General features: G+C 39.3%; 2 protein-coding genes and 1 long non-coding RNA gene across 5 annotated transcripts in view; 2 read left to right on the top strand and 1 right to left on the bottom strand.

Annotated features, from left to right (window-relative positions):
- masp1 (MBL associated serine protease 1) overlaps positions 1-5,048 on the bottom strand; it is a 32,306-nt gene extending 27,258 nt beyond the window's left edge. For 2 of the 3 annotated variants that reach the window (XM_042413714.1, XM_042413716.1), the window contains exons 1-4: positions 4,867-5,048; positions 4,071-4,233; positions 2,049-2,164; positions 636-858 (exon numbers count right to left, since the gene is read on the bottom strand). In XM_042413714.1, the coding sequence (XP_042269648.1) occupies positions 636-858; positions 2,049-2,053 (228 nt within the window). In that variant the 5' untranslated portion in view covers positions 2,054-2,164; positions 4,071-4,233; positions 4,867-5,048. The remainder of the gene's footprint in view (positions 1-635; positions 859-2,048; positions 2,165-4,070; positions 4,234-4,866) is intronic. The other variant, XM_042413715.1, reaches the window with a different exon arrangement.
- Positions 5,042-10,500, top strand: clrn1 (clarin 1). Its single transcript, XM_042413719.1, has 3 exons — positions 5,042-5,374; positions 7,742-7,921; positions 9,877-10,500. Exons 1-3 carry the CDS (start codon positions 5,122-5,124, stop codon positions 10,140-10,142), a joined length of 699 nt encoding a protein of 232 aa, XP_042269653.1. The 5' UTR covers positions 5,042-5,121; the 3' UTR covers positions 10,143-10,500.
- Positions 10,501-12,629: 2,129 nt separating this feature from the next.
- LOC121898548 overlaps positions 12,630-13,990 on the top strand; it is a 4,048-nt gene continuing 2,687 nt past the window's right edge. Inside the window, exons 1-2 of the long non-coding RNA XR_006096502.1 lie at positions 12,630-13,615; positions 13,858-13,990. The exon at positions 13,858-13,990 is cut by the window's right edge and continues 648 nt beyond it. This is a non-coding gene — a long non-coding RNA (uncharacterized LOC121898548). The remainder of the gene's footprint in view (positions 13,616-13,857) is intronic.

Raw genomic sequence — 13,990 nt, 5'->3', positions numbered from 1 at the left:
TTGAAGAGTCACTTTATCATTTACTTCCAGCTGCTGCTGTTGCTGTGTAGAGTCAGTATGAAGATAATGTTCATTACTGATGTCAGTCAACTTACTCTTCAAGAAACAACCAAGATTATTTCAACATGTATTAAAGACACACAGAAAGTTTCCATCATGTCTGATCTTCAAACTACAAAAGTCAAAGATCTCTGGAGAGTTTTAACTCTCAAACAATGCATGCTGGGAAATCTATGCTGATCATGTTTCTTTTAGAAGTTTAATTTAATGAGTTGAGTGATTAACAGCAGTTCATTCATTCAACTCATCATTTTAAATCAGAAGACTTCAGTCAGAGGAATAAATAAGAATTCTGCAATTAACTTGAAATTATAAAAACTATATATTTAAATTCCTGTATGATGTTTTACAGAATGCAGGGAAAAATATATATGAAAGGACCAGTGTGTGAGATTTAGTGGCATCTAGTGGTGAAGTTGCAGCACCAACACACACACGATCACAGTTTCAGATGTTTAAACTGTATTTTATTTAAACAAACTCCAGCCAAGCAGCAGTTTGGTTTGAAATTCAGTGATGAGAAGCTCTGACTGATGTTGGATTTATAAAAGTACCCATGATGCCCTGCTTCTTACCTTGACGTAGTCGTACTCACACAGGTAGGAGGGCTCCAGGTCGAAGTAGCTGAAGTAGAGTTTGATCTGGAAGCCGTCGGGAACGCTGATGTTCCAGCGCAGCTCCGTCTCTCGGGGGTACGGCTCCGGGAAGTTTGGCGACTGCAGGCTGCCGTACATGTCTGACAGAGAGAGCAGCTGAGCGTCGACGGCGAAGCAGAAAACCAACGAGAGCAAGAAGAAGCTGCGGGATGAAAAAAACATCGAGACTCACATCAGAGAAAGGAGCAGAAGTGCTGCACTGAAATGATCCGTTTCAAAACAAACATCCACTTTCTTTCATTTTCATTCATGACAACATTGTTCAATTCTGCTTCAACACAGGAAACATCTGTTTCTGAGGCAGCGAGGAGATTATCAAATTATATATTCAGTAAATAAAAACTTTACACTGGTGTCAAAACAAAAATCATTATCAGGTTTACAGTAAAACAGAAAGAACACAATAATAAAGTTTTAAAATGTTTTGTGTCTTTGAAACCGTGAAGACAAATGAAACTTCACGTCATCTTTCATCAACCACAGATTCATCTTTACATTCATCGATTAGTTGTTTGATCCATAAAATGTCAGAAAAGTGTCGATCAGTGTTTCCCAAAGACGACGTCCTCAAATGTCTCGTTTTGTCAGATATTCAGTTTATCGTCACAGAGACGAAAGAAACCAGAAAATATTCACATTTCAGAAGCTGAATCAGAGAATTTCAGCATTTTTTCCTAAAAAAAAAAAAAAAAACGATGAACAGAATAGTGGGTGATGAATTTAATAGTTGGAAACTAATTGATTAATTGTTTCAGCTTTAAAAGAAAGAAAACAAAAAGAGTAAAAATACACTTTGAGTTAAATGTTGTATTTATTCATTTTGTTCTGTTATTTGTCTACATTTAACTGTTATAATTTTAAAGCATTTTGTGAATAAAATGAACATTAAAATATTTCTACTGTATTGATTTGTTTGCTCATTTATTTATTGGAGGCTTTTTTCTTTTTTGAATGAAAGCCAGTGAACGCGGAGCTGTTTGCTTCTAAAGTTTTACATGTTGAATATTTCTGCTGCATTTAATCATTTTTAAGAGCAGATTGACTCAAGTTTCTGTTTCTTTGATGCAAAAACTTCAAACAGAACTAATTATTAATAAAAAATCATCTCCATCTGTTGACCGCACGCGCTCTCTTCTGATTAAAAATGTTTGATGAGCTTATTATTGATGAGTTTGCGATGATCGCGCAGCCCGACACACGACGGAGGATCAATAACTTCCTCAGACTGACAGTTACAGATTCCCGCGGACTGATCAGAGTGTTCGATAAGTTCACGTCAGTTTGTGGATGATTTCAGACGTCTGCTCGGTGTTCGGAGATCTGTCCACTCACCTCATGATGGAGGAAACTTCTCATCAGCTGAGCTGCTCTTTCTCTGCGCTCCGGACCAGACGGACTTCAGTCTGTGCGTATGACGTAGCTCAACACTTTGCGTCATCACGTCGAGCCTGCGAGGAGCAAATCAGCGGCGGAAGAAGTCAAAACAAAGTAAAAATTAAAGGTACTTGTACTTTACTTGAATATTTCTATTTGATGCGACTTTAGATTTCAGCTGCAGTTACACTTCATATACAGATATATATTTTTAGATGTGTCATGAATTTAAATCACTTTATATAAATCTGTTTTCACTTTGACATTCAAGTTTTTTTTTTTTTTTTTGCTGTTGATCAGAAGAAACTTGTTTCAATGTTATAAAACAATAAAACATGAAAAGGTTTCTTACTGTGTATCTGTGTTTATGATGAATGTCAGTCTGAAGGTGACATTTTGCATAATGAGCAGTTAATTCCTCCAATCAGAAACGTGCTGGAACCATGAAACTCATTTTGTCAAGTGTGACGTCATGATCAGACGTCTTGTTGTACTCTCCTGACTGTATGCATGAAAAAACATCAAATGTTTTATCATTTTAATGATTGTTTTGTTGACGTGTCTTGGTTATTGTGTGAAGCAGCAGTTTAATCATGGCTGTTAGAAATAAATCAAGTTAAATGAAAAAATGAAATAATACTTTCCATAATTTTCTTTTTTTTTTTTTTTTTTGATTCTTTAAAGAAAATAATATTCTTGCTTCATTTGTTTGTAACCATTTAAAAGTTTGAACGTAATTACACTGAGAATTATTGTCCTGTTTAACAACAGAGGAGATTCATCTGTGCACGAACAAAACAGTCACTGCAGTTTTCATAGATATGTTGTTTGTAAAAGTGTGTCTGAATGCAAATATGTTACTCAGCAAATCACAAATAGTGTTTTTTATGAACATTTATTTTTTAAATGTTTTAAAAATTATTTGTTTTCAGGAAGAAAAAAAACATGTCAGATACCAGCATGCAGGTCGGATACATCACTATCTCAGTGTCTCTCCTCTGCTCCGCTGTGACGTCTATCAGCAGGTCTCAACGAGGGGAGTCACATCCACCTGCTACATGACGCACATTTCCATATTTGGACATCAGTCCCAGAGTCCAGGAGAAAGTGCTCCTAAGAGACTCTCCATAACCTGTTGTTCCTCTTCTCCTTTCCACAAAGTTAGGTTGTAAAAAATAGGCAATAAATGAAAAGTGCAAAGCAAGAATCACCTCTGAAGTTCTTCTACATGTTACAGGCTGTGCTGTCTGTGTGTTATGGGTGTATAAATAGGTAGAGGTCTGTCAGCACAGTTGTCTCTGATCTGAGAGACTCCAGTTAGAGACCCGGTGTGGGGACGTCGTCCTTCATAAAGTAGTTTATTCATGAACACTTATTGTAACACTTTAATATCCTGAAATTAAAAGTGTAATAAAAACAAAAACTGTATATTTAAGCCTATTTCCACTTTTATTCAAATACGAATACAAATATAAATAATTTTGCTGCCTCGACAAATAAAGATACAAATATAAACACTGAATATTAATAAATCTCTGGTTGTAAAACAGTTTAAATATTCAGACTAATAAGAAAGGTAAAATAATTAGTACACCTGACTTCTCTTCAGATGTATATTCAGAGTTTATTATCATATGTCGACATATTTTAATGATATTAAACTGACAGATTTGAGTTTTATGTGTTAAAACTGTTCCCGTTCGATTCTACTTTCACTTCTGATACTTCAAATAAATTTAGCTGCTAATACTTCTGTTCTTTTACTCAAATAATATTATGAATGCAGGACTTTTAATAAAAGTGTGTATTGTTTGGTTTCAGTGAATGTGACGGTTCACACTCAGTTTAAATGATTCACTTTTTATTTTCACCCTACTGAATATTCAAAACCAGACTGAACATTTCATCAACAATAAAACACATAACAGGTGAATTAGAAAGTGTTAATCTTGTGTTATACAGGCTGCTACTGCTACTAACCACAGAGTCGGCGGTTCGATCCCCGGCTCTTCCTGTCCCAGTGTCAAAGTGTCCTTGAGCAACTCCAAGTGGCTCCTGATGGTCAGGCCAGCTCCACCGCCGCCGCTGCCGCCATCGGTGTGTGAGTGAGCATCAGATGAAGGGTGAATAAGAGGCATAAAGTCTGTTGAGGTAGAAAGGAGCTGTAAAAGTGCAGTTGATTTACTATTTATACCGGGCCCTGGTGTTTGTGTTTCAATCATGTTTAAAAGGCAGAAATATATTTTACAGGTTAAAGTCTTGAATTCTGTGTTTTTATTTCAGTAAAAGTTCAGAAGTTTGAGCTCCAGAATGAAGTTTAAACATCAACAGTTAAAGTTTCATCACAAACAACCAGGAAACACTTTATTTATCAGAGACATGAAGGTTCAGTGGACTTCAAAATCACAACAGCACGCTGGCTCTAATGTTAACTGTCATATATGATGATACTCTCATGTTATTGTTTGTATATTTCTGATTGACAGCAGCTGACTGGACAAGAAGACAACTCTCTTGGATCTGAAATGTTTTACCTCAAACTTCCTCTGGAGGGCGCCACCTGCCCTTCATATCACCACCTCACTGTGTGTGTGTGTGTGTGTGTGTGTGTGTGTGTGTGTGTGTGTGTGTGTGTGTGTGTGTTCTGCTGTCACACACACTCATTCACAGTATTTACTGCACATTTATTATTGGCTGACCCGAGATACTCCCTCCTCCTCCTCCTCCTCCTCCTCCTCCTCCTCTGTGAAATTTAACCCCTTGTTGTCATGGTTACCTGGGAGCTGCGGGGCTTCAGGTGTCACTTCACCTGTCTGTACTTCTTGATTCTTCTGTTGGACTTTTATGATCAACATTCAGCGACCTGCAGCTTGTTTTCATCACATCTTTCTGTTATTAACTCCTTCATATCTGGAGCAGGAGGAGGAGGAGGAGGAGGTGGTGGTGGTGGTGGGGGGGGGGGGGGGGGGATGAAGCCCTCCTCTGGTCCTCCTGCGGCTCCTGCAGCCTGACCTCCATCCTCCATCCCGCCATGCCGAACCGACAGAAGCAGCTCCTGTTCTCCGTCTCCGGGCTGTTCGGCTTCTCCTGCGCCCTGACGGCCGCGGTGGCCACCGGCCTGCCGTTCTGGCTCAACGGGACCGTGCTGTGCCGGACCGGGGCCGAGCTGGTCAACGCCACCGGACCCGAGCTGGACAAGTTCCTGGGAGGCCTGAGCTACGGGCTGTTCCACGGGGAGAGGGTGAAGCAGTGCGGGCTGGGAGGAAGACCGTCCCGCTTCTCCTGTGAGTTTATATGATCAGCGATATTTATGATCGATAAATCATTAAAGCTCAATATGAGATTTAAAGTCTCAGGATGAAGCTGCAGAGAGGAAATGTTCAGCAGGTGGATCTCACCTGCACATGAATTATTCAAAGCAGAGAACAAACTGAATTATTCACATCTGAGTTCCTGCAGTCTGACGTCTGTCCACTGTATGTTTACATATATTATATATTATATATCATATATATTATATATTATATATATGATATATTATATATACATTATGCTGCTTATTGTCGGTGGAACTATTCAACCACAGAAAAGGAAATATGTAATAAAAATATGATCAAAGTAAAAATGGATAAAGTAAAATAAATAGATAAGATGTTACAGACTCACGAGACTGAACTGCAACACAAACAAAGACATTAAAGAAATATTAACATATTTATACACATAATACAAAAATGAAAATATAAAATGAAAATATACCTATTTCAAATGTATAAAGAAATATTAAAAATGAAAATATTTAAAAATACATATATATGTACCTATAACAAATTACAAATATTTCATATGAAAATATTAAATAAAAAAATATCAAAATTTAGAAATCAATAAAACTCATTTAATATGAAAATAGTAAATGAAATCTGCCCATTATAAATGAAAGAAAATGATCAAATGAAGCCAGAAATAGAAAGACGTCTCTGCAGCTGTGAGATACGATGATTTAACTCCTCAATAAATAAACAGACAGACAGTTAAACACCAGCTAGTTTGATATTTGAATAATTGTTTTAGTCATTTTTAAGCAAAAACTTCCAGCCTCTTTAAGCTGAATGTCTTTTTCTTTTGGACTGTCGGACAGAACAAGACATTTGAAGAGTTATAACGAACATGTTTCACTATTTTCTGACAATTTATAAACAAAACAACTAATCAATTAACTATAAAATAATCAGCAGATGAATCGTTAGTGGCAGCGCTGCTCTCCTGGTGTTGGTAAGAATCTTTATTGTAAAGCTGCTCTGTGTTTCTGTGCTATCAGGGTTCACAGGAGCCTCTTTTGTCTGTGTTTAATGGTATGAACTCTGAGAGGCAGCACAGTGATTACTGGTCCCAGTTAACGAGAGCAGCCGTCCTTCACTAACGAGGTCTGGATGGTGATCAGGTTTCTGCCTGACTGATCAGGACTGACTGTCCGAGTCCTGATCAACAAAGCTGCTGCTGTGTTCCTGAGAGAAGCTGCGACACACACACACATAAACACACATAAACACACACACACACACATAAACACACACACACACACACACATACACACACACACACACACACACACACACTCACACACACACACATAAACACACACACACACACATAAACACACACACACACACACACACACACACACACACACAAACACACACACACACACATAAACACACACACACACATAAACACACACACACACATAAACACACACACACACACACACATAAACACACACACACACACACACACACACACACACACATAAACACACACACACACACACACACACACACACACACACACACACACACATAAACACACACACACACACATACACACACACACACACACACACACACACACACACACACACACACACATAAACACACACACACACACATACACACACACACACACACACACACACACACACACACACACACACATAAACACACACACACACACATACACACACACACACACACACACACACACACACACACACACACACATAAACACACACACACACACATACACACACACACACACACACACACACACATAAACACACACACACACACATAAACACACACACACACACACACATAAACACACACACACACACACACACACACACACACACACACACACACACACATAAACACACACACACACACACACACACACACACACACACACACACATAAACACACACACACACACATACACACACACACACACACACACACACACACACACACACACACACATAAACACACACACACACACATACACACACACACACACACACACACAATCCCATTCTCAGATTCAGTTTGGTGAAAAACAGAAACACGACTCAGCTGTCTCCAAAATTAAATATTCACATAAAATCTGATCAAACACAGAAAACATGAAACGTTCTACACTATACACCTGGGAAAACAAGTAAACAAACAGATAAACAAGAATAAATAAGTAAAAAACACAATAGATAAGAAATAATTGTGAGGAAAAGTGAAGCAATTTTACTTTTATCTTTCACTCTTTATGGATCTCTCACCTGAAACTGTTCATCTTCTTCTTCTCTGATCGTGTCTCAGTCTTTCCCGACCTGCTGAGCGCCATCCCAGCCGGCCTCCACGTCACCGTCATCTTCTTCTGTGGTGTGGTGATCCTCTTCTCCTCGGTGGCCACCGGCTTCTTCTTCTTCAACGCCTTCGGCAGACCTTACGAGACGCTGCAAGGCCCCATGGGACTCTACCTGTGGACCGTCATCTGCTGTGAGAAACACAACAAAACACTTGACTGATACACGACTGGTGTTACCACTGGTGATATGCTGCGTCACGTGACTCTTACAGGAAACACATGGGTTGATTTAAAGTGGACTGAAGTATTAAACAGGATTAAAGATGCAGACAAACATCCGGTGTCGGTGTGTGTTGTCTGATAATCGCTGCAATTACAGAAACGTATCCCGACGCAGGAGAGTCTGAGCTGAGAGGAATAAAAGGAACCTGAAACAGCTGCTGGTGTTTAGTTAGAAACAACAATCCTTCATTTCCTCCTTCATTCACTTCTTCTGCCTGTTTGTTGGTGTGCTTTTTCTGCGCCGCCACCGCCTGTCAATCAAACGATACGGGTGGTATTAAAGATCTGCTCTGATCTACATTTACATGTATTCATTGGCAGAAACATGACGTTATCTGAGGCAAGAAGTTTTTGACAGAGGAGAAAGAGAGAGCATGTTAGGTGAGTTAGAGGCAGGTTGATGTAAGTTCAGTAACTCATTACATCAGCAAGTAAACTGTCCTCCATTAACACTACAACAACAGGTCGTAATGCAGAGTGAGGGTCTCTGGAACAACGTCACCTACTTCCAAGGTGCACGGAGAAGCGAGAGACGTCTAGAGAGAGATGAGAACTCCAGCAACACTTGTAGTATGAAGAATGTAAAGTAAGTTTGGTATGAAAAAAGGTTAAAAAAAGTTAAAAATATATATATATATACATAAAAGACAACCAATCATATACATCCAGACACACATCAGCCAATGATGGGTTGGATATGTGGTCATGTGGCTTCAGGCCAATCGTTGTCCAAGAAGGGACATGGGTGACGCCATATTTGGTCCATTTACTAGAAAGGTGCAACTTGGTTTGCTGTTAATTCAAAAATGTGCCTATTAGATACATTAGAAACACTTTGATTAGGATAATAACAATAATAATAATAGTAATAGTAAAGATAAAAAGCTTTATAAAGTGCCAGACAACAGGTCGTAATGTCAGTCGCCCAAAAACGACCTACAGTTAGTTTGAGTGACAGCTGCCATCTAGCAGCTGCAGTAATCGTAGCAGTGAAGTTCAGATGATCACTTCGTTAAGGTTAGAGAAACACGTGGTGGGTTAAAGTTACTACTTCCTCAAAGTTAGGCCACCTTCGTTGTCATGGCTACAATAATAACCACGGGGTTAAAGGTTAGGGGACGATCGTAGTTACGCTTTTTAAAAAACTGAAACAGGAAATGAACAGCGTCTCCTGTGATGAAGTCCACTGTTGGGTTAAAGCCTTCATCCATCCTCCTCCTCTGAATCAGGAAGTCTGTCACATATATATAAACATCATCTGAACTGCACCACTGCGCCGCCTCACAGTTACTACGACCGCTAGACGGCAGCTGTCACTCAAACTGACGTTAGGTCATTTTACAACCAATCACAACCTGTTGTGGCGTTGGTCTCTTCAGTACATGCATAAACAAAACTTTATCAGTGAATCTTTAAATTGAACTGACACAGTACGCCACTTCCTCAATAAAAGCGCCGCTCAGACGGCTTGCTATTGGCCAAATTCATGAGTCAAAGTTCAACCCAACGCGAAACATTTATGCAGATTCACTTCACCCCCACGAGTGAATCCAGCGATCACAGCAACACGTTGAAATAAGTTTGTTTGTTGGCAAATTTCAGCCTTTTAAATGCTGGTTTAGTTGAAGATCATCCATTTCCACACTGACAGACAGTTGTAGTATGAAGGACATTTACTGTAGAGCGGGGTATCATCAGCATAGCAGAGGTAACAGAAACCTTGTGAGCGATAATCCGACCAAAGAAGGGGACCGAGCTCAGATCCTTGAGGGACACCAGAGGAGAGGAAGTGACGTGGACTCTTCTCCTGACCTCTGAACGAACCTGTGACTTAAATCAATAGTTGTTTGTGTTTGTCGTGCAGGTCTGTGCAGCTGCCTGGTGATGATCCTGTTTGCGTCGGAGGTGAAGCTCCACCATCTGTCCGAACGGATCGCCAACTTCAACGAGATGACCTTCGTCTTCCAGACCTACAGCGAACGCTACGACCGATCCTTCTGGCTCTTCTTCCTCGTCTTCCTCCTCCACGGACTCAATATCCTGCTGATTCGACTGGCTGGCGTCCAGTTTCCCTTCCAGGAAACCAAAGAGTCGGACTTGAGCGGCGGGGCGGCCGACCTCATGTACTGAAGAGACCCAAACACAAGATGGAAGTCTTTAATGGACAAAAGAACAATCAGCTGCAACAATTAGAGGCTTTAACTAGTGACCTTACTGACACTTTAAGATGCATCATACCAACATTATCACTTCCTCTCTGAAACACAGCAGAACAAACTGGATCTCATTCATGTTATTAACCCTGACATACTGTTCATATTCTGACGCTTCACAGTAAACAGCAGAGAGAGTTTATTCTTTAGGTTTATGGAGAAAAAACATTGACAGTCACAATATATTATGGTCTCTGTTACCTAAAACAGCCACAGTGATTTCAATGACAAGCTGCACAAAAAAAAGTTGAATTATATTTTGCATTTTTGTATATTCTGGGTCACTTTAGGAAAAGTCATAAAATTCAGGCTCAAACAAAAGTGTTTTTACTGCTCTCAAATGTAAAAATGAGTCAAATCTGACCTGAACAGTATGTAAGGGTTAAATAGGATTAGTATTAGATTAGATTAGAATTATTAGTATGTGGCTGCAACTAACAAGTATGTTTTTATTATAGACTTTTCTGCTGATTATTGTATTTATAAAATGTCAGAAAATAGTCACAAGTTTCCAGAGCTCACAGTGACGTCAACAATATCAAAATCCTGAAGTTATTCAGTTTATCATCATAGAAAAACTGCAAATGTTCACATTTGAAAAGATGGAACCAGGAAAGTTTTGGCATTTTTGCTTTAAAGATTATTTAAATTATTAGTTGACAAACACAAACTTATCAAACTGACATTCTTTCAGCTCTCGATTAGTCAAGTTGGTTTAAAAAAATAATCAAAATATGGCCTCATTTATTTACAGTAACTGATTTCTTCTCTGGTTCCAGTATTTTCTGATACTCTGTTTATTTATCAGTAAGTAAATTAAATTGAAATATATTAGATTGAAAAGCATCTTTAATAAATCACTTTGAGCTGTTGGGAACTGCTGACTGACAGTCGTCATAATTTTGAAAATTTATAATCAACTGATCAAAAACTCTAAAAATATGCAAATTTATAAACTTTTATAAACTCGAACATTAAATGTTTGTGTATTTTGTCACTTTAATACAGATTTGATACATTATACTAGAACTATTACATTTGTACCACATATTATACTGGATATATATTTAATAAGTTCTGTTTTTTTGGTCCCTTTACATCATAAAGGATGGATGTCAGAGATGGAAAAGACCATCAAACTAGTTGTACGATTTCAGGTTTGTGTGGTTTTATCCTGAACTGAAGTTAAATAGTTTCTGATAAAAGATTTTATCAAGTGATGAACATGGACAGAATATTTAACTTCTAACATGAAATTCAGTTCAGTTCAATCAAAATGTTAAGATGAAAATAAAAAAGTCCAGTAAGTTAAAAATTAAGTTTTCATTTAACTGAAGTAGTTTTTTTTTCACATCTAATCTGTCATAGTGTGGAATGATTGATTTATCCATAAATCCAGTTTATTCAGTGATTTAGTTTTTGTGTTTGACCGAGAAACTTAACAGGATGGACAGTCACTGCTAGAAGGACTGATGGTGGACATTCAACCTAATTATTATAATAATAATAAGTTTACAAAGTGTTTAACAGACGGAGCAGCTGAAGCTGAGTAGAACTGACGAGGCCGGTTGTGTTCCTGCTGCTGTTGTTGTCGGATATAACGCTGAATCATGTTTGTTTACTTTTTCAGACAATTCTGTATCATTTAGCATCAAGTCAGATATATATCAGAGCTTTCAGAGAAATCTGAGTCATAACTCTTCTCGTCAGACTTGGATGTTGATGTGAACGTTTTGTACAACCAGCCTGGTCGCCAGAAAAAAACGTCAGCAACGTACGTTTCTGCAAACCACAGAAACGTTGAATATCTACGTTTCAACACGTGAAATACGTATCATATTAACATTTGTAAAGTGACGTAGTTCACATGTGATCTATATGATTGATCTGTCCTATATAAGAGGAGGAGGAGGAGCTGGTGGATGGTCAGCAGAGAACACGGTTCGAGACCACCTCGAAACCGAAACCAATGTCCGCTTCCCGTCTCAACCGACTAAAGCGAGTGTTTTTAGCGAGACGTCAGGACATTTGCAGCCATTTTTCTTCTTCTTTCCCCTAACCCTAACCAAGTGGTCTTTGTGCCTAAACCTAACCAGACCTGACCCACTGCGTTGTCACACCATAAAACATCATTATTCAACGGGTAGAAATGTTGATATGATACGTAACTCACATGTTGAAACGTAGATATTCAACGTTTCTGTGGTTTGCAGAAACGTTCAATGCAAACGTTTTCTTGTGGCGACTGGGTTGGTACAACTTGAAAACTCCCGTATGACATGAATGCAGCGTTAGTTTCACTGTCCTGCAGACAAATGTGTCTTCTGAAGCTCCTGACTGGTATCGTTCTAACTGTTGGTTTAACCTAAAAACCTCAGCTGAAGATCTCAGCAGGTCACCTTAACAAACTGCCACCATCTTCTCTGCAGCTGCACGTTCACTGTCGCCAGTTATGAATGAGTTCGTACTCAGCGATGCGTCTCTGGGCTGCACGTAGCCGAATGTCCACAGAGGTCACTCGGACATACGGTAGTTCTACGTGTTACATTTACCTGCATCTCAACAGGAACTGAATCAACCAATCAACTTGTTTAACGAGCAGGTCGTTGAGATTTGGAAAGTGTGCATGTTGACCTACAGTTACCCACAACACCATTCTCTGCGTAGCTTCGCAGACACGTTAATGTGCATCTTTGGAGAAGTTTAAGTCATGACAGATGCAGTTGCCCTTCAACACAGTAGGGGGCAGTGTGACTAATCTAATCTGCAGCGAACATGTCAGAGTATTTTATGAGATTCTGACTTGTAAATATTGTTCACAGCAACTTCTGATGAATCCGACCTGGCACTTCCTAATACAGAAGAACCTGAAAATCAAACAAATATGGACGCTTCACATCAGCCAAAGTCTGTGGTTCGTGGTGATTAAACCCACATTTAATGAATATGGTGTTATATTATAATTCTGTAGTCATACAGTCGTCTCTTCATATTGCAATGTCGCCGCTGTTGCATGTTGACTTTCTGCTGGCGGTGTGTTTCTGAAGGAGGTGGAGGAGGACGTGATTGGCTCGAAGGAACGCAGACAAACGAGCCAATCAGCTACAAGGAGCCACGGCTGCAGACGACGATGTTTTTTAGTCGTTATGTCATTGTAGAGGTTTACAGGTTGAAGTGAACTGAAAAATCCTCATTTGCTAGTTGCTGTGGGCAGATATCAAAGATATTACAGACTGAAATATGACTGAGAACAAATTCTAAAACTTAAAGAATCACAGTGTCGGTGGTCCGTTCAGTCAGTCGGTTGGTTTTCCAACAAACAAACCGAAGTCAGTGTAAAATATTGCTGACTAGCTATTTGGCTGCTCAGAGCCTGGAGGTGAACAGAAGGTTTGTGAGTCAATAAGATCAATAAAATCAACTGAATACATGATCAATTAAATATGCATGACTGCTTAACTATAAAGATAATTAGCAAAGAGCTATATATATATATATATATATAATTAGCAAGGAATTGTAAGCAACAAGGAGTTCTGTGGGCGTCTGCTGCTGCTGGTTGTAGAGCAGATCCACCTCCTGCTATCAGGATTTTAAAACGTGGACTCAAACCTGTGTCCTTCTGGGTGCAGGACAGTCTGCGGAGGCCTTTTTCTTCATCTCGTCCCCTGCGATGAAACCGACACTGTCAGCGCGTCTCATCGGTATCTTTGGACGAGGACGTGTTGACAGAGGAGAGCATGAAGACGTGGCCCTGCAGGAGGT

This window comes from Thunnus maccoyii, chromosome 6, assembly GCF_910596095.1.
Source record: "Thunnus maccoyii chromosome 6, fThuMac1.1, whole genome shotgun sequence".
In the NCBI taxonomy this organism is placed as follows: domain Eukaryota; kingdom Metazoa; phylum Chordata; class Actinopteri; order Scombriformes; family Scombridae; genus Thunnus; species Thunnus maccoyii.
Note: the sequence above shows the minus strand (reverse complement) of the source record. Positions and strands in the feature narration are given on the sequence as shown.

Excerpts from the sequence above, each read along its gene's own strand:
- clrn1 (XM_042413719.1), top strand. The coding sequence starts at position 5,122 with ATGCCGAACCGACAGAAGCAGCTCCTGTTCTCCGTCTCCGGGCTGTTC. Across the intron at positions 5,375-7,741 it reads AAGACCGTCCCGCTTCTCCT|TCTTTCCCGACCTGCTGAGC; the intron begins GTGAGTTTATAT and ends ATCGTGTCTCAG. Across the intron at positions 7,922-9,876 it reads CCTGTGGACCGTCATCTGCT|GTCTGTGCAGCTGCCTGGTG; the intron begins GTGAGAAACACA and ends TTTGTCGTGCAG.